The sequence below is a fragment of the Narcine bancroftii genome, chromosome 11 (genome assembly GCF_036971445.1).
Source record: "Narcine bancroftii isolate sNarBan1 chromosome 11, sNarBan1.hap1, whole genome shotgun sequence".
In the NCBI taxonomy this organism is placed as follows: Eukaryota; Metazoa; Chordata; class Chondrichthyes; order Torpediniformes; family Narcinidae; genus Narcine; species Narcine bancroftii.
Window position 1 is genome coordinate 67,114,965 of NC_091479.1, and position 19,196 is coordinate 67,134,160.

A 19,196-nucleotide genomic window follows, 5' to 3' on the forward strand; every position below is an offset into this window, starting at 1 on the left:
TATACCAAATCTCCTCAAACTCCTCCACAGTATTGGCCGCTGGGAAGCCTTCTTCATGATTGCATTAATATGGAGGCCCCAAGATAGATTTTCAGAGATGTTGACATCCAGGAATTTGAAGTTCTTAACCCTTTCCACTTATTTATGTTCTGATTTCCCCCTCCTGAAGTCCACAATCAGTCCATACATCTACCACCCTCTGTGAGTTTAAAAAAATAAAGAAAAAAGCTTGCTCCACAGAATACTGTTAAATCTCTCACCTAAAACCTATGTCCTCTGGTTACCACTTCCCTGTTTCTGGGTAAAAGATATTGTGTGATCACTCAGTCTATACCTCCCATGATTTTGTACATCTCCTTGAGATCACCCCTCATCCTCCTGTGCTCCAAGGAATAAAGCCCCAGCCTGCTCAATGTCTCTGGTTAGATCCGGCCACCAAGTCCTGGCAAACATCCTTGTAAATCTTCTCTGCACCCTCTCCAGCTTGATGAGATGTTTCCTATAGCACGGTGACCAAAACTGAGCACAATACTTCAAATGGGTCCTTGCCAACTTCTTAAACAGTTGCAATGGATGTGGAGAAGATGTTTCCAATAGTGGGGAAGTTCAGGACCAGAGGGCACATCCTCAGAATAAAAGAACGTTCTGAAACAGAGATGAGAAATTTCTAGTACCAGAGGGTGGTGAATCTGTGGAATTTGTTGCCACAGATGGCTGTGGAGGTTATTGAAGCCGTTGGGTACATTGAAAGTGGAAGTTGATGGGTAGGGTGTCAAAGGTTAGGGGAAGAAAGTGGGAGAGTGGAGCCAAAATCTTTTTATCCATCAGCCAAATGGTAATCACAATAGGCTGAATGGCCAAATTCTGCTCAAATCTTCTGGCTGAAGGGTCTGTTTCTGTTCTCTTGGTAAATCTAAATACTTCTGGTGCACATTTCCAGTGTATATTGATCTTGGGTGTTAAAATGCCCTTGTTAGTCAGTCGCCTTTGTCCATTCCAACACCAGATTGTACCATTACCACATACAATCAACTTCCGATGTTAGAGAGCCTCGAATCATCCATTCGCCCACTACAACTACCATTGTGAGCACCGGCTCATATGATTCCTGTCACAGCCAAGATATTTCCGTGAGTCGCACATTATTTGTCAAAGAGCCACATTCGGCTCGCGAGCCACCCCTGAAATAGGCTGTGCAGTTGAACTTGCTGTTAATCCTTATTATATTCAATTATGTTTTAAGCTGTGCAGCTGTTGCAGTACTAGTATCTGTAGTAGGTGAAACAACACTGTTTCAGACTGAAGAATATACTTTATTTGTGGCTTGTTTTTGACTTCAGGATCTTAAGGGCTTTGTAATTAAGTGTTTCAGGTGGTTGACTTCATGATAGTTTACATTGTTCAAGTGTTGAGGTGTCAGGACAGGCAGAATGAAGCTGTGGGGGCAATGTCTGCCATAAAGTTAATCCATGGACAAGGAGAGGACCAACCCTCCTGCCCATCGTGTCCACATTGACCTATAATTTGCACTAATCCTAAGCAAGTCCCATTTGTTAATTCTCCCTACATTTTCATCAACTTTCCCTCCCCAGAAAACTGCTTTTTAAAAAAAAAATACACAACAGGGACAATGTACTAACCAACCCACACGTTTGGGATGTTTGAGGAAACCCGAGCACCCGGAGGAAACTCGGGCATTCACACAGAGAACGCGCAAACTCCACGCAGACCACACTGGAGGTCAGAGGGCGCAGAGAGGCTCTTAGACAGTTATTGAAAATGTCATCAAATATGTTCCTTCCCTTCACCCACACCAACTGGGGAGCCCATTAAATGTGTTCCTTCCCATCACCTACACCAACTGGGGAGCCCTTGTGGTCGTTTCTTGATGGCTTTGTGGGAAGTCATGGTGCAGATTAAAAGGAATTTCCGAATGTAAAGTGTTGGGCAATGTTGGATTGAAGGCTGTTGTTCAGAAAGTACGGTCAATTCCATGTTTCATCTCATTCAGCCTGATCATGCTTTGTAAGTTGTGTGTATTGACATGGCTTTCAGTTTCAGGGCTGCGCTTTCCTGTGCAGAGTGAATTATATAGCCTCAGGTCTGCTTTGCACGTCACTCCCAGCACTCACTCAATAATTTGGGCAGCGTGGGTTGATCTGGGCCCAAAGAGCTTGTTATTGTGCTGTGTCTAAACAAAGATGAAATAATTCTCTCTCCACAGCTCCCACTCAGTGTGTTTAACAATTACTTCAGTCTGGGCTTTGATGCCCATGTGACACTTGAATTCCATGAGTCTCGAGGTAAGTGCTATATTTATTTACATATGCACAAGTACCATATATGCATGTATTTTGGACTACGTTCATGTGCATGTATGCATGCACACACAAGTTTACGTACATATATGTGCACACTTAAACATAACATGAAATACAAAATAGGCAGATGAACAGCATATCTGAAGGACATTTCCCACCATCAGTCTCTCGGATGTAGATTTGAACCATTGAGCTGTGGAGTGTGACTTCTCCTGACTATTAGCAGAGTGGCAAGTATGTCTTGTGTACTTGTGTTTTGTATGTTCATGTGCATTAGTGTCAGAGCTTGGCTTGATCTCGGCATGCAAACCTATGTCTGTATGTCAAGTGTTCTTGTGTAGCTGTATGGCCATGAATGTCGATGTATTGTGATTATGACGTAGGGGGTGTGACCCCGTGGATCAGGATGTCTGAATTGTGCCAATATGCACTTGTGTATACACACATGCAGATATGCATGTCCACACACAAATACACTACGTTGACATTTATGGCCATAGAGGTACCCCTGAACACTCGTGTCAGACATACACTAATTAGCATCAGTTCATACGATGACATTATTTCACATGTGCACACAAAGCACAAATTCACAATATACAGCGAGGAATAAAATATACAAAGATGAAGTCAAAAGTGCAAAGTTTTGTAATGGGAGGCGTGTTTCAGACATGCTATTCAAATAAGTCATCACCTCTATAATATGAGTGGCGTTTAATAAATGTTACTTGATGACAAGGAATTAATTCCTCCACTCACCAAGTAGTTTTCACATCACAGCTCTTCAGCCACCTTGTCTTCTGTATGCCAGCATGTCTCTAAACTGGCTGTTGGATGTTCTGGTCCAAACAAACACCCTTCATCCAAGTTATTTATTGTGTGTGGTTGGGGAAGTTTTGCTAAGAAATGAATATTTCATGCAGTCCTTTGCACTGAGCTCAACCAGCAGATGTTCTGGACCTCTCTTGGTATCCAGATTACTTGGAGAGCTTGGAACCGCAGATTGAGGGTGCTCGCTGTGTACGCAGGTAGTTGCCTCGTGTTTAGTTGGAGAATGCAGTAGGTTGGTGGAAGGGAAGTTGTCATAGAATCATGATCCAGCCCAGCATAGAGCCTCGACACATCACATCCCTGCCTTCCTGCATGAATGCCACTGGACGTCCACAGTTCCATATCTCTCTTTACCCTCCTCGTTCAAGTACCTGTCTACAGGTCCAGGCCACTCTGTGGCTTCGATGTTCATCTGATCGCTGGGGTCCTGCTGAGGCAAGCTACAGGATGTCAGTGTACTGACAATAATCACACCAGCAGTGCAAATAGCGCCTTTGGAAGACTACACAAAAGAGTCTGGAAAAACAACCAACTGAAAAACCTCACAAAGATAAGCGTATACAGAGCCGTTGTCATACCCACACTCCTGTTCGGCTCCGAATCATGGGTCCTCTACCGGCACCACCTACGGCTCCTAGAACGCTTCCACCAGCGTTGTCTCCGCTCCATCCTCAACATCCATTGGAGCGCTTACATCCCTAACGTCGAAGTACTCGAGATGGCAGAGGTCGACAGCATCGAGTCCACGCTGCTGAAGATCCAGCTGCGCTGGATGGGTCACGTCTCCAGAATGGAGGACCATCGCCTTCCCAAGATCGTGTTATATGGCGAGCTCTCCACTGGCCACCGTGACAGAGGTGCACCAAAGAAAAGGTACAAGGACTGCCTAAAGAAATCTCTTGGTGCCTGCCACATTGACCACCGCCAGTGGGCTGATATCGCCTCAAACCGTGCATCTTGGCGCCTCACAGTTTGGCGGGCAGCAACCTCCTTTGAAGAAGACCGCAGAGCCGACCTCACTGACAAAAGGCAAAGGAGGAAAAACCCAACACCCAACCCCAACCCACCAATTTTCCCCTGCAACCGCTGCAATCGTGTCTGCCTGTCCCGCATCGGACTTGTCAGCCACAAACGAGCCTGCAGCTGACGTGGACTTTTTACCCCCTCCATAAATCTTCGTCCGCGAAGCCAAGCCAAAGAAGAATAAACTAATATGTACACTAAGAGGTCTTGTCTCTCTGTAAGACAAACCTGGAAGGCTAGACTGTAGCTCTGGACTGCTTTATATACAAGGTCACTGGGATGAACCCTGGTGACCTTGTGGTGTAATTACATATCACCACAGTCGGGATGTTTAAAGTTCAAAAGCTTGAGTGCACAACTACTTGCTCCATCCACTCAGACCCCAATATCCAGCTTGCCGGCCAGTTGCCATGGTTACGCACCCCACAAAGGACAATGAACTAGATCTCATGAACTCTGTACCCATACCTCCTCCTTCACCACAGTCCGAGGTCCCAAACAGACCTTTCAGGTGTTTAGAAACATTTCACCTGTACCTCCAAAGAACTCATTTTCTGCATCTGGTGCACACTCTGTGGCCTTCTCTACATTGGAGGGAATGGTCGCAGATTAGGAGATCGCTTCGCCCAGCACCTCCTCTCCGTCCGCAACAAAAGCGACCTCCCCATAGCCAATCGTTTCAATTCTGAGTCACACTCTCAAGTTCACATGTCTGTCCATGGCCTTTCACACAACCCCATCCTGACCACCTGCAGATTGGAGGAACAATGCCTCATTTTTCATCTGGGCACCCTCCAACCCCAGGGCATGATCATTGAGTTCACTGCATTCCACTGATCAGCTTGCCTTCTTCCCCTGCCCCCCACCCCTTTAACTAGTCATTCCAGTTCCTACTTCCTTTCTCTCTCCACCTAGCCTAGACTCCCCCTCCCCTGCAGTCCTCCCCCCTCTCATCTCCCACACTCCCTCCTCCCTCCCCTCTTTTGTTTGGACATCTCTCATATTCCCCCACACCTTGATGAAGGGCTCAAGCCCAAAATGTTGCTACATAAAGGCCTGCTGAGTTTCTACAGCATTTGTGTGTTTTTTTCACTTAACCACCGGTGTCAACAGAATCCTGTGTTTTACCTCTGATTTAAATATTCCTTCCTTTTGAGTTTAATTGTCAATGTTTATTGAGATGAACTGTTAAGAGCTTTCAGTATATCAGATACTAATCCAGTTTCCCTGTTTTTATAGAAGCAAATCCAGAACGATTCAACAGTCGATTCAGGAACAAGATGTTTTATGCCGGGGTAAGTCATATTGTTGGGCACTACCAGTAACCACCAAGACTAGGCTGAGGGAACGATAGACTTTAATATACAGAAGAATCTTGCTGGCCCAGATCCAGGTCTAGGAATGGCGGGAAGGGTGAAGTGGCTCGACCTTTATGGCCCAAGAGCACATGGGGGGAGTCATCAGTGGGCGGGCCAGCTCCATATATACAGTAATCAAAAATAACTATGTTAGAAATTAAAGTACCTTTAAAGAAATTGCTCGAGACAAAAATTGAGAACAAAGAACATTTATTACTACAACAATGCAAAGTTGGGTGCTTCCCCTTACCCTGGGAATACACACACACACTGGGGCTCACCCAACTTTTATACAGTTGATTTCAGTGTAGGAATACCCTCCCCCTTACATTCTTCTGCCTCCTGCTGGAGAGGTTTGGCATTAGGCAATCCTGCCTGCCTACGTGCAATTTCAGTATACTTGGAGAACCAGGGGGGGTATCCTATCGGTGTCCCTTCATGTCATTGTCCTTATTCACACCTTCCTGATTCTCGGGGCTACAGTCTCTTGATATGCAGAGTTGACTCATTCTATCTAGGGTTGGCTAATTTCATATGTATAAATCTGTGTATGGTTAGCTAATTAGAAATGTATGACTTGGTACTTCTGTCCAGGGCTAGGAGACCCTTATCTGATCCAGACTACCTCAACTTCCTACATTCTATTGTACCTTACCATTCCTTATCTTAGTCCTATGGTCTTGTCACAAAGACTAGAAGATTCTTATGTTAATCGTGCTGACTCTGCTTTCCTGCATCCTAAGCCCCAAGCTTATCCTGTTTGAACTGGTTACAGCCATTTTACTGATGAACTTTAGTTTCTTCCATGTTCATAATTTTAGATCAATTTTCCCATCTCTCACACGAGTATCAGGCTCCAGTTCTCAGTAAAGAGTCTAGTCCATCCCACATCAGTCCGAAGTTGCCACGTCTGAACATGGGCATGGGCAGATTCACGTTGAAACATTGAAGCAGTGTCTTTTAACCACCCGACTTTTGTAAGCATTGTCCTGACGAAGTCTGTGAGAAACGCTGCCTTCAGCAGCGAACGAGTAGCAGTAGTCAGGCGGTTCCGTTGAATTGTGGCTAGTATCTGATGTCCTCTTCAGCCTCGAACCCTAGGGCTACCGATCTCCGAAGGCTGTTTGGAGCCTGATATTAAAGTGTCAAGCAGCTCACGTTGTTGGAAACTGGTGCTCCCCTTCACGGGGTGATGAAAAGTGACCAAGCTGGGGGGGGATTGTTTCTTGTGATTTAACTGTGTGTTGCAGCTTGTCTGCTAACATTAGCATATGTATCATTGAACTTGTGAGTTGCAGCCTGTCTGTGTACATTAGCATATGTATTAACTCTCTCTCTCTCTGCTACATGTACAATCCTGACTACCATTCTGTCTGTCTTTGTCCCACCATGTCCTTTGTGCTATCGCTTTAAAACTCCTGTCTTTAATACCTGTGTAGGCTAAGATACAAATTAGATGTACTCCACGAAAGCTGTTCAGTTCCCCTGGTCCGTATTGGAATCCCTTGTTAACCCATATCCCACTATGACTATACATTAAATCTATGCCCTGTCTACATTCTAAAGGAGCACAATTGTAACCTCTGCTGCCCCTATTCCAGGGGGACTTAAAACATTAACGAACAATATTCCAAAAAATGAGTAAACAACAATGAAAGTAAAACCCATTGAAAGCAGCAAAAAAACAACAATAACTGAATAAACCACCATAAATGTAAAGCTCATTGAAAACAGCAATAAAATACAACAAAAACTGAATAAACCACAATAAATGTAAAGCTCATTGAAAACAGCAATAAAATACACAAAACTGAATAAACCATTAAAAAAACGAATAAAATTGTAACATTACGGCACTTTGTCACGGCGCAGTGTAAGTTTCAGGTCTGATGGATAAGGAACTGCACGCCAGGTTGGGGTTTGAATCTGTGTGTCGTGATGTTGTGGTTCAGAAGCTGGTTTAATTCTTTGAATGTGGGTCCAGCCTTTCTCTCTTGTTCTTACTGCGGTGTCTGTAATTAAAAGTACACAGAAGGGACCATCCCAGGCAGGTTTTAGTTGATCCTCTTGCCATGCTTTTACATATAACCAATCACTAGATTTTAATAAAATGAATAACAATCTGACTTTCCTTTGTGTTAGTGTAAAAATTGTAAAATGAAACACAAACCATATTTGCATGGGTTTTGAATATGTTAGACCTTATTAAAATGCAGTTGGAGCTGCTTGTCTGTATGGGGCACAACCCTCCAATTTGTTAGAGTGAGTACATAACAGACATTGTAGCACAAGAGCCCCTGCAAGAGAACTTGAAACATATTCAACCTTTAGTTCTGCCTTAAGTAAAATGCCTTGTGCCACAGCTCACAGGAGCTGGCCTTATTTAAAACAGTCTGTAAAACAGGCACCAAAAAAAGTTAAAAGATGTTCTTATGAAGATTGCACACACAATAATTTAAGTACAGGCTAGTTTCTATTATATTCCACTTAAAAGTTCTGCTGCATGAATCCTGGAGCTTGTGGAGTCATTATTGAATCAAGAAATATTGGTACCATGCCAATCTCATTCTAACATGCCAATTTCTCCAGTCCTTAAGTCAAGATGTACTGAATAGCATCTGGTACAAGATCTGTGAGTTCTTAATGATATTATTCTTATGCACCCAATTGTTCTGAACTATGCCACCAATTTAAATCATATTCCACCTATTGCAGTACTCACACAGCACCATAGACCAGTTCGCAGGTTTATTTCTCCATTAAGTTGAATCCAGTTGCGCAGGGTTTACCTCCATGATTATTTACAATGTAACTTCCGCACTACCGGATTTAAATATAAACCTGATGAATGGGGGAAAGTTATCATGAATTAAATAACAGCGGCAATACAGAGAAATTGTGCTGAGGCATTAATTTCACTCCAGAGGAAAATGCACCAGAGAAATGAATGATTAAACTTATAGGAATCCCCATAGGAATCCCCAGAGGTATCTTTATTCTCCAGAGGTGGGTGATCTTTCAACTCACGGACCTTGACTGCTGAATGTGTAGAAGAAATGTATTAAATCTGTTGATAGGGCTCCATACCTCTAACTGCAAGACAAGAGCCTGAAGCCTCAATTTCAAGTGCCACAGTGCACTTAAAGGGACATGCACACTCCCCCTTCAACTGGCTGATCCAGCCACTTTACACATCAGATCCTTTCTTTATCTTACATACACTTAAAATAAGACGTGTAGAACTCACCCTATTTGCGCAAACATTTCTCCCTGCAAATGTTATAACATCACAACTCTCAGGTACTCCCTGTGCAAAATCACATTTGAATACAATTTATTTCATAAATTGGAATTAACTGGTAGTTAAATTCGCTAATTCTACAGTATTGAAAAACGATCATTTATGACATTTAATTTTTAGCATGAATTTTAATCAATATTGGTCAGTGACTGAAGTGGGAAGTCGTGATTTATGAAATTATCTCTGGTCTCTACTCTCCCACTCCCTGCACTTCTCCCAACATTCAGGAGCTGGCACACAGTCCCTGCCTTTTCCATGTTACTCATCTACTATTACTTTAACTGCTTGCATCAAAATGTTAGCCTTTGCTTTCTGCTTATCCTCAGATGTCTGGACAAATGCTTTTTGTGTGATCTGTAGAAGCTGGGTTATTCCCTGCTCATGCCAATTTTCTGTCTTTTGTAATTTTCTCCTAATGTCTGGGGCTGAGTTGGTAACAAAACCTGTTAGTACCAATTGTTCCCCTGCTGGGGATTCTATGTCGAGACCCCCATATTGTATATATATTTGGTCCCAAAAATTGGTCTTAACTGTTCGGAACATCCCTGGGGATCTTCTATCAGGGAGGTCAGTTCTTTCTTAAAGTTACGCACTTCAGTACTGGTCAGGGGCACATTTACGAAACCGAGACCCTCTCCCATGGGAACTTCCCGCAGTGGTCTCATCCAATTGGTTTCTTAGCTTATTAGGTCTGGGTTCCTGCTCCCTGGGAAATGAATCAAAGGGTTCTGCCCTTTCTTCCTGAAGAGTCTCACGCTGTTCTGAATTAAAGTTACCTCTCTCTCCTGTCAACAGAGGTGGTAATCGAGTGCTTTGTGAGCAAGTTATCATACCACTCCTGCTCTCTTCTCTCTTCTCTAGTGGTGGGGGAGGTGGGGAAGGTGCAGAAGGGTAGGTCATAGGAGGGGAAGGAAAGATAGGAGCCGGCATAGGAGGAACATAAGGTGGAGGGAGGGAATGTAACACATCCCAACCCTGTGATTCAGGGACAAAAGGTTCCTCCTCTCTCTTATCCCTGAATTCTTTCTCATTCAAAACCAGCTGTTCAATGGATCCCTTGAGCCAGCAGGCTGCACATTCCCTGCTCTCAACATTGTCTTTCTGGTTTTGATAGAGCCATAGGTTCAAAGCTTTACACATCCATTCATCCTCGGATCCGAATTTTGGCCAGTACACGGAGCTCCCTTTAACCGGGTATTTAACCCATTCAATACGACAATACCTGACCATTGTCAGTTTGTCTTTACCACGGGTCTTTCCTGTGCCCCACTCAGACAACATCAACCCAAGCGGGCTGTACGTAGCTATCTGGTGGTCACGTCCTGTGTCAGGACTCTCTTCTTTACTGCCCGTTATTCCCATGCTTAGAAACAAGTAAAATACCTGACCGTCGTCAGTTTCTCTTTACCACGGGTCTTTCCTGTGCCCCACTCAGATAACATCAACCCAAGCGGGCTGTACGTAGCTATCTGGTGGTCACGTCCTGTGTCAGGACTCTCATCTCTACTGCCCGCTATTCCCATGCTTAGGAACAAGTAAAATACTCTTACCGAGTTCTGGCAGTACTGCTCTAGCGCGCGTCCTTCCGCCGTTTGTTCTCAATGCCTCTTCTCGGATATCACTCGCTTCTTCCACTGACCAGCCACCCGTCGCCCGTGAGTCCAGCTGAATCAGCCGGGGTGCACCTACTCTCGTCGTCGGGGTACTCTGTCAGTGGAGGGAGTGTGATCCCGGACGAGCCCCCATTTGTTAGAAATTAAAGTACCTTTAAAGAAATTGCTCGAGACAAAAATTGAGAACAAAGAACATTTATTACTACAACAATGCAAAGTTGGGTGCTTCCCCTTACCCTGGGAATACACACACATACTGGGGCTCACCCAACTTTTATACAGTCAATTTCAGTATCAGAATGCCCTCCCCCTTACATTCTTCTGCCCCCCTGGATGGGTTTGGCATAGGTAATCCTTCCTGCCTACGTGCAGTTTCAGTACACTTGGAGGACCAGGGGGTATCCTGTGGGTGCCCCATCATGTCATTGTCCTTATTCACACCTTCCTGATTCTCTGGGCTACAGTCTCTTGATATGCAGAGTTGACTCATTCTATCTAGGGTTGGCTAATTTCATATGTATAAATCTGTGTATGGTTAGCTAATTAGAAATGTATGACTTGGTACTTCTGTCCAGGGCTAGGAGACCCTTATCTGATCCAGACTACCTCAACTTCCTACATTCTATTGTACCTTACCATTCCTTATCTTAGTCCTATGGTCTTGTCACAAAGACTAGAAGATTCTTATGTTAATCGTGCTGACTCTGCTTTCCTGCATCCTAAGCCCCAAGCTTATCCTGTTTGAACTGGTTACAGCCATTTTACTGATGAACTTTAGTTTCTTCCATGTTCATAATTTTAGATCAATTTTCCCATCTCTCACAACTATATAAAATGGAGGAAGCATATCACCACACGTATCAAATATAAAATGTAAAACACAAAAGTCTTCAGATGCTGTGAATGTAGAAATGCTGGAGGAGCTCGGCCAGTTTCGCAGCACCAATAGGAGGAAAAGATATTTCGCCGACATTTTGGACCTGAGCCCTTCTTCAAGGTATGGGGTCAGGCCCGAAATGTCGGTAACATATCTTTACCCACTATGAACACTGCAAGACTGGCTCAGTTCCTTCAGCATTTCTGTGCTTTGGCAAATATAAAAGTTGCAGTGTTGTAACAGAGACCCTCCCGGGAAAAGTCAAGTTTCTGTCCATTGGGTACTACTTGTGATCCCATTAACAGTGTGTTGGAATAAACAGAGAATAAAGGAACATGCTCTTTGCTGCAATGATGATGTGAGATCTTGTGCTCTGTTAATACAGTTTTAAGTTCGTGTTATCAGGGCCTGTATGTAGCGAGAGTTCATTGTGGCCATTGCTGGTGAAGTCCCTTGGAACGTCAGACAGTATGTACATAGAAATACGAGGAGTATGCCATATGACCCATCGAGTCCTCTCCACCATTCACTAAGATCGTGCCTGATGCTTGTTCCCATATCCTTCCTACTACACTCAAAAACTACCTGTATCTTAAATCTATCTGTGTCTTAAATCCATTCAATTGGACAGCCTCCACCATTTCCTTGGGCAAGGAATTCCTCTATGGGAGAAGAAGTTCCTCCTCATCTCTTTCTTAAATTGAGTCTCCCCACTCTTGTCTAGTCTCACCTTCCAGTGGAAACAACCCAAACACAATCCGCTAGAGGAACTCAAAGGGTCGTGCTCCATCAGCGGGACAGAAAGAATGGTCGACATTTTGGGCACTTTCTTCGTCAGCTCCTGGGTACTCGAGTAGGAGGTTCCACTGATGCGGTCATCATGTCACACAGAGCGGAAACAGGCCCCTTTGGCCTAACTTTCCCATGCTGACCTAAATGTCCCCCCTCCCTCACCACCCCCCAAGATCTAAATGTCCCATCCATACTCATCCCGCCTGCCTGCATCTGTCCAAATGTTTCTTAAATATTGCCTTAACCACCTTCTCCTGCAGCCCATTCCATCCACCCATCACTATATATAAAAAAAGATTATCATTTAAGTTCCTATTAAATCTCTCAACCCTCACCTTAAATCCATGTGATCTGGTCACCCAGTCCCTTGCTCTGGGCAAAAGATTCTCTGCGTTCTCCCAGTCTATTCCACTCATGATTTTGTCCAACCTCTATGAGACCTAAAAGCAAAACAAAAACTTTCCCTACTTTGGCTCAAGTCATTTAGCCGATCACCTCAATCTGAGATAAAGACAGAAAGTGCAGGAAATACTCAGCTGTGCAGGCTACACCCATTGGAAGGAGAAACAGAGTTGGTGGTTCAGCTCCGAGACCCTTCAACAGGACTGGGAAAGAGAAAACCATTTGGTTCAGGGTGAGGGAATGGGTGGAATAAACGGAATATTTTTGCGAGAGTGGGTTGCCATGGGGATAAGATGTTGATTAAATAATGTGCTTGATGGCTAAAGGAGGCAATTAAAAATAACCTGTGTAAACGATATGTAAAAGCTATGGGATAGGGGCACAGCAGATGCTGTGATTATAGTAAAAATGCTGGAGGAACTCAGCTGGTCTATTCAGCATCTATAAGAGGTATTTTGGACCTGAACTCTTCTGCAAGGAAAAATCAGAAAAGGCAGAAGCCGGATATATCAGAAAGTCTGAGAATTCAAACATTGGGGGAGGAATCCAGACCAACAAAAGGTTGGATATGATAAGGGACTAGGTAGCTTGCAACCGCAGCTGAAATCCACGTAACACCAGATGGTGGCGGAGGCAAGTAGCCAGGAAAGACGCATGGCTGTGGAAACGAGTCTGGGTGAGAACATAGTCATGGAGCTTGAGAGCAGCGGTCAATGCAGATGGGGAGCAGTGAGAGAAAAGATGCGAACAAAAGGGAATCAAAACTGCAAAGTGCAGATCTGATGGGGGTGTGGAGCAGGTCACGCCGTGCTAATGGTGACAACAAACTGACCTCGAACCTTAACCTGAGCCTGTCTGCTTAGACCTGGAAACACTGACTACCTTTGAATGCTGCATGACCTACTAAGTTTCTCCAGCACTTTTGTGTTCTGCACCTGGATACTTTTTTTAATCAGTTCTTTAGCTTGGTGTTGGAAGTAGCTTGTCTTATAAATTCATATTTTTTTAGGGCTATTTTCTGAAAGTTACTGAACTCAACATTGTGGTATCTTAGTTTTTCCAGAAGTATAGTAGATCAACACTTTGATTACTGTATATAGGATGACTCTGTATAGGATGATGCCTGGAATTTCTACCTAATATGTAGGTTTTGAATGATACCCTTTGTATAAGATGACCCCAAATCTAACACCTCCCGATGGCCAGTGGATGCAATTAAAACCAAATCACAGTATGGGAATACCAAATTACCCTGTAAAGGTTTTAATTTTATTTGCATTTTTAAAAAATAAACCATCATTGGATCCTGTTACAGGCAGTTTAAAGCTCATAGAGAGCCGACAGCAGTCGGATTGGGCGGATGGACCCCACAGGGGAGCACCGAGACTTTGTTGATAACTAACAGGACACGCATATCATTGTGTTGGAGCTGGCAGGAAGACGAAAGTGTTGTTGAGACTTTACTGTCAAGGTTTGGATTTTAGACCCGTTGCATAAGACGACCCAGTTTTGAAGTGACAGTTTAAAGTTTTGAGGATTGTCCTATTCGTAATAGTAAATGAAAAAAAAATAGAATTTTATTCCTCAAGTAATAATTTGCATTGGGACTGAAACATTCAGTGTGTGTGAGGTGTCGTAAACAAGAGTCAGATCCTCAAAGCCTGAATCTGCTTGGTGCTTCTTGCATTGGCTCTGGATTCTACTCTGACGACAACTGATACTCTGAACAACAGTTGGTGCTTGGCACTGTCTCAATGCTGAACCATCACAGAAATGTACCGTCGAACGAAAAAGAAGCAGGCATTGAATCTTCCACGGGATGAGCTGACTGATATTTGTGGCGTTCATTTGCAGACCGCTTTTTCAGACTTCCTGCAGAGAAGTTCTCGAGATTTATCCAAACACATTCAGGTCGTGGTAAGTACTGCATGGAGAGTAGGTGCTGTAGATTATGAAAATTAGCAAATGATTAGGGTGTATTTGTGTAGGTGTGTTGATGTAGGTAAATAATGTTCATTACATAATAGATATGGCAGAAATCAGCTCACTTAGACCATTCCTCACAATTCCTCGCAAGCTTCTCCAACTAAAACCATCAACACATCTTTATATTCCACACACGTGAGGTTCCATCTGTTTAATAAAAAAACAAATGAATTAGGAGCAGGTGTAGGCCACTCGGCCCATCAAGATTCCTCTAATATTTGACTGATCCAGCTGTAACCTCAGATCTGCATTCTGATGTATCTCCCGTCCTTTTGCTTTATCAAATATCTCACTTTGCTTCAGACAAAGGCTCTGCTTCCCTTGGAGAAAAGAGAATTCCAAAGATTTGCAACCTACCGAGTCAAACATCTGTGTCATAAACAGTGACCCCTAATTTTCCCACTGGAAGAAACATGCTCTCCATTACCCTATCAGGGACCCTCATAATCTAAGACGCTTGAATCAAGTCTTCCTCTCACCGGCCTGACCTCGCACGTTCAATCTCTCCTCCCAAGACAACCTGGCCATTCCAGGCATCATCCTTCTTATCCTTTTTCCGAAACAATGGCATTCTACCTTAAATACTGTAAGATGACCGAAGCCGTGTGCAGTACCCCAGATGGCTCACCAGTGCTCTTACTGACTGAAGCATCACAGCTGAATTTTGAATTCAGTTTCCTGGGTAATATATAGCATTCTGTTCAATTCCTAATTATTTAAATGCTGTGCATGATGCCTTTTTGTGAATTGTACATCAGGGTAGAGCATATCCAATCTGGACCAAGCTGCCAGAGGAAGCTGTAAAACCAGGTACAATCGTGACATTTGGGCAGATCTCTATATAGGAAGGGTTTTGAAGGATCTGGACCAAATGGAGGCAAAGGACTAGACCAGAGTGCCAACGTGGTCTATGCTGTGTGATGACTCTCTGACCCCAAATCCCGCTGCCTCCAAACTCAACCATCTCAACTGTTCCATGTGCTAGTGAGTTCCATATTCTAACCCTACCATGGTTAAAGAAAAATCTCCAGAGAACCCAACCTCATTTATTTGTAACTGTGCTATACTCGCAGCTCCTAGATCTGGTTTTTCCTCCAGTCAAAACATCACGCTACTAACTCACATTATGTTCCAGGCACTAAGTGTATGATGCAAAGATTACAGGAGTCTCCAGGAATTAACTTCACTTTTCTTTAACCCAGTGTGACGGCACTGATTTGACGCCCAAAATCCAGGATTGGAAATTCCAGTGTATTGTCTTCCTTAATATCCCCAGGTGAGTGCCAAAAATCAGTTTCTAAATATGATAAAATGAGGCCCATGAGAGTGATCTTGATTACCCATGGGATTTGGGTTTGGATGGGTATCTGAAATGTAGGGTCATCTCACTTATCACTGCAGGGAAACTGGAATCCGACCTCTGTGCTCTTGAACTAGACAGAAAATCGGGCTCTTTCCCGAATTCTTTAGGGTTGTCATTTGTTCAGGAAAGGTTGGGCTTTGTTGTGGTTTCACACCCTTGGCGTAGAAGGCTTCACACACACTAATGGTCAGACCTGTTGGAGACCATTGGGCAAGATATTGAAGAGACCCCCATCTTCCTGTAAAGTAACACAAGCCAGACCCTTGTGTAGGCGTAGCAGAAGTCTTGGCAAGGCTGTGGTGTTTGAAAATTGCCAGATAATCTCTTCACTTCGGAGACTCCGATTCATTGGAAAATATCCATCCCAGATTTGGAAAGAGAAGGGTCTATTCAAGGCAGGATCCAGGATGACAGCTCCATTCTGATTGGCTGGCTCTGAGGGGAGTTAATGAGGCCAATGTAGGAATTGTTCAGGGGGTGATGGTGTTGGATCACCACTCCTTCCACCACTCATGCTCGGCCCTCTGACTGCTCCAGTGCAAGGACGTGAACGGTATCCCATAACTATGGGTCTCTTAGAAATGAAATGAGTAAATTATTCTGAAATATTTAAAATTGTATTTTTATGTATATATGTAATTGTTATATGCTGTGTGTGAATCGTGGTCTTTGGAAACATGTTTTGACTAGTTGTAAATGCAGTCAGATGATAAAAAATGAACTTGAACTTTACAAGGTTCTCAGCATCTCTTTGAGCAGTTGTGGGCCAGGGGTTCTCAAGAGTGGTGACAATGTTCATTGGGAGCTTGGAACACGTCTTTGAATCTTTTCCTCTCTCCACCTGGTCATCTCTTCCTGTGACAGAGCGCACAATAGTGTCTGTTTTAGCTCTCTGATGTCAGGAATGCAACCCAGGAAGTGCCCACTGACCACCTAGGAGTCTAACACCAAGTTGACACTAATCCTCTGTTAGTGCCCACATTCTCAAATCCATACACACTAGGGACAATTTACTGAGGCTGTAGTTACACGCCTTAACTACTTGAGATGGCCTTGCCTCTCTCAGGCATAACAACAGACTCTCGAAACAGACACACCATTCTGAACTATGCAATGGGAGGAGATTGTCAAGTATTCAGAGGGAAAAAATTCCAGGGTGCACTGAAAGATTCCTTCAAGAAATCCAACATCATCACTGGCTCCTGGGGATCTTTGAGAAGGAGACTCATTTGGGATGGTTTTGAGAACCGTGGGGCCATGCGTCAGGAGTACGCAGAAGCTCTGTGTGGGTTGGAGCTCCTCACAAACTATCCGCCAATTTTTCTTCCTCCATCCTCCACTACTTGCCATATTTGTGGGTGAGTCTACACTGGGATCATAAACCACCTCAGAACCCATAAATCAGAGAAGTAAACTATCCTCAATGTCAGATCTACATGAGGAGAGGTACCCACGACATGACATCCAGAAAGCCCTCACAGACTGAGATTTGGATGATCCAACCTTCACATCTCCAGTTACAGGTGTAGTGCGTCGAATGACTCAAAGACTTGTTGACTCAAACTAAGGCTATTATTAGCAAAAGACTGGAGCGTAGTACATCGAGGTCGACCAGTCCAGACTGACCTGGGTCTGGTTAGGAGCAGCCCTTTATGAGCTGTCAGTGGGCATGGCTACAGCTCTCAGCCAATCACTACTACTATATGTAAATATATACATTGGTGATAGTATCCCATCCTATCACAATAGGACAATGTATTCAATCTCCAATACTCCAGATCTAATACTCTGCAAGAAACCGTCACCGCCACCCACTATACACTCGGTATCATTTTTATCTTGAGTTCAATCTAAACTTTGAACAGAAATGGGGAAATTTTGTAATTCATGAAGACGACAGTATGAGTAAAGAAATATAAACTGCAAGCTTGGAGGAAAGTTGAGGGGAGATGTCAGCGGTGAGTATTTTGCTCAGAGACTGGTGGGTGCCTGAAATGCTTGGCCTGGGTGATGGTAGAGGCTGATAGGGCGAACAGAAGTTTCTTAGATAAGCATATGTATGTAAAAAAAAAAGAGGATTATGGGTGTGAGGTGGAGAAAGATGAGAATATTATGGAGCAGGTTTACATAGACCAGCGCAACATTGTGTGCTGAGTGGTCTGCAGTGTTCTATTTGCTAACTTTTTAGCCTTTAACTCTTTTGTTGTTTCTATGGATCTCCGTGTGGTGGTGTCTTCTCCCGAGTTCTCTCGAGGCCCGGGAGGCCTATAATGCTCATCTCCTTTTTTTAAAATATTTTTAAAATGTTCATACTGTGAACCATATCAACCAAAATATGTACAAACGTTTCTCATTAAATTTACACAGTGGTCTTTTCTGCCCTTTCCCTCCCTCCCCTCTACCCACCCCCCTCCAAAACCCATAAATATTCAAAATATACAATACAATAAAACCATAAAACAATATCTTCACACAAAGGAAAATAAACAAGAAAAATGCACCATCTCTTTATTACGCACTGAATCTAGTCATTTTATTTTCTTATCATTCTCATTTTAGGGGATGGAGGTCGTAGGCAAGTTCTCTCTGATATGTTCCATGTATGGTTCCCAAGTTTGTTCAAACATTGTGACTTTATTTTTTAAATTATATGTTATTTTTTCCAATGGAATACATTTATTCATTTCCATGTTCCATTGCTATATTCTTGTGCTCTCTTCCATTTTCCAAGTTGACATAACGCTCATCTCCTTGATGCTGCCCCCGCTCCTTCTCGCTGATGAGAATTCCTGTAGTTCAGGATGGCAGCCCAGAGAGTGTGTAGGTAGCACCTTGCATTATGACCCCTCTCTCAGTGGAGGTCCACTCTCGAAGACTCTCCCACTTCCTATTTCATGTGGGGCAGATGCAAGTTCCGCAGGGCAGACATTGTGCATTGCTATCTGTTGTAACAAAGCCTGAAGTAGGGCCTTTCTGTTGCAGGTACTGTGCAGGCACAATGCCTTGGGGTAACCCAGGAGATCATCGGGACTTCGAGCCACAGCGGCACGATGATGGCTGCATAGAGGTGATTGGCTTTACCATGGCATCTCTGGTAAGTTTGAAACTTCCCATTATGTTGCTCAGAAGGATGAGGAGCAAGATCCTAAGGGGCTTGGCAGCAAAGGATGAGATGTTTCCACTAGAGCCATGGACATGATGATGGAGCTATGAAGTAAGGGTCCGGTAATGTAAAGCTCAGGGGTATAGAGATTTTTGAGGGTGGTGGACCTCTGGAAACCTCGCCCCTGAGGGAATGGAGGCCACACCATCAAAGATACCTGAGATGA

At 43.8% G+C, this 19,196-nt stretch overlaps 1 protein-coding gene and 1 long non-coding RNA gene across 3 annotated transcripts in view; one reads left to right on the forward strand and one right to left on the reverse strand.

Annotated features, from left to right (window-relative positions):
- dgki (diacylglycerol kinase, iota) overlaps nucleotides 1-19,196 on the forward strand; it is a 115,569-nt gene that overhangs the window by 45,950 nt on the left and 50,423 nt on the right. Inside the window, exons 14-18 of the mRNA XM_069903196.1 lie at nucleotides 2,225-2,303; nucleotides 5,415-5,470; nucleotides 14,373-14,435; nucleotides 15,707-15,780; nucleotides 18,850-18,961. Coding sequence (XP_069759297.1) covers nucleotides 2,225-2,303; nucleotides 5,415-5,470; nucleotides 14,373-14,435; nucleotides 15,707-15,780; nucleotides 18,850-18,961 — 384 coding nt within the window. The remainder of the gene's footprint in view (nucleotides 1-2,224; nucleotides 2,304-5,414; nucleotides 5,471-14,372; nucleotides 14,436-15,706; nucleotides 15,781-18,849; nucleotides 18,962-19,196) is intronic.
- Nucleotides 13,800-17,474, reverse strand: LOC138745834 (uncharacterized). Of its 2 annotated transcripts, none has more exons than XR_011346534.1 (3): nucleotides 17,371-17,474; nucleotides 14,567-14,651; nucleotides 13,800-14,460 (listed from the first exon to the last, which is right to left on the reverse strand). It is a non-coding gene; the product is annotated as an uncharacterized lncRNA (long non-coding RNA). The 2 variants fall into 2 exon arrangements; XR_011346535.1 differs by having other exon boundaries at nucleotides 17,322-17,474.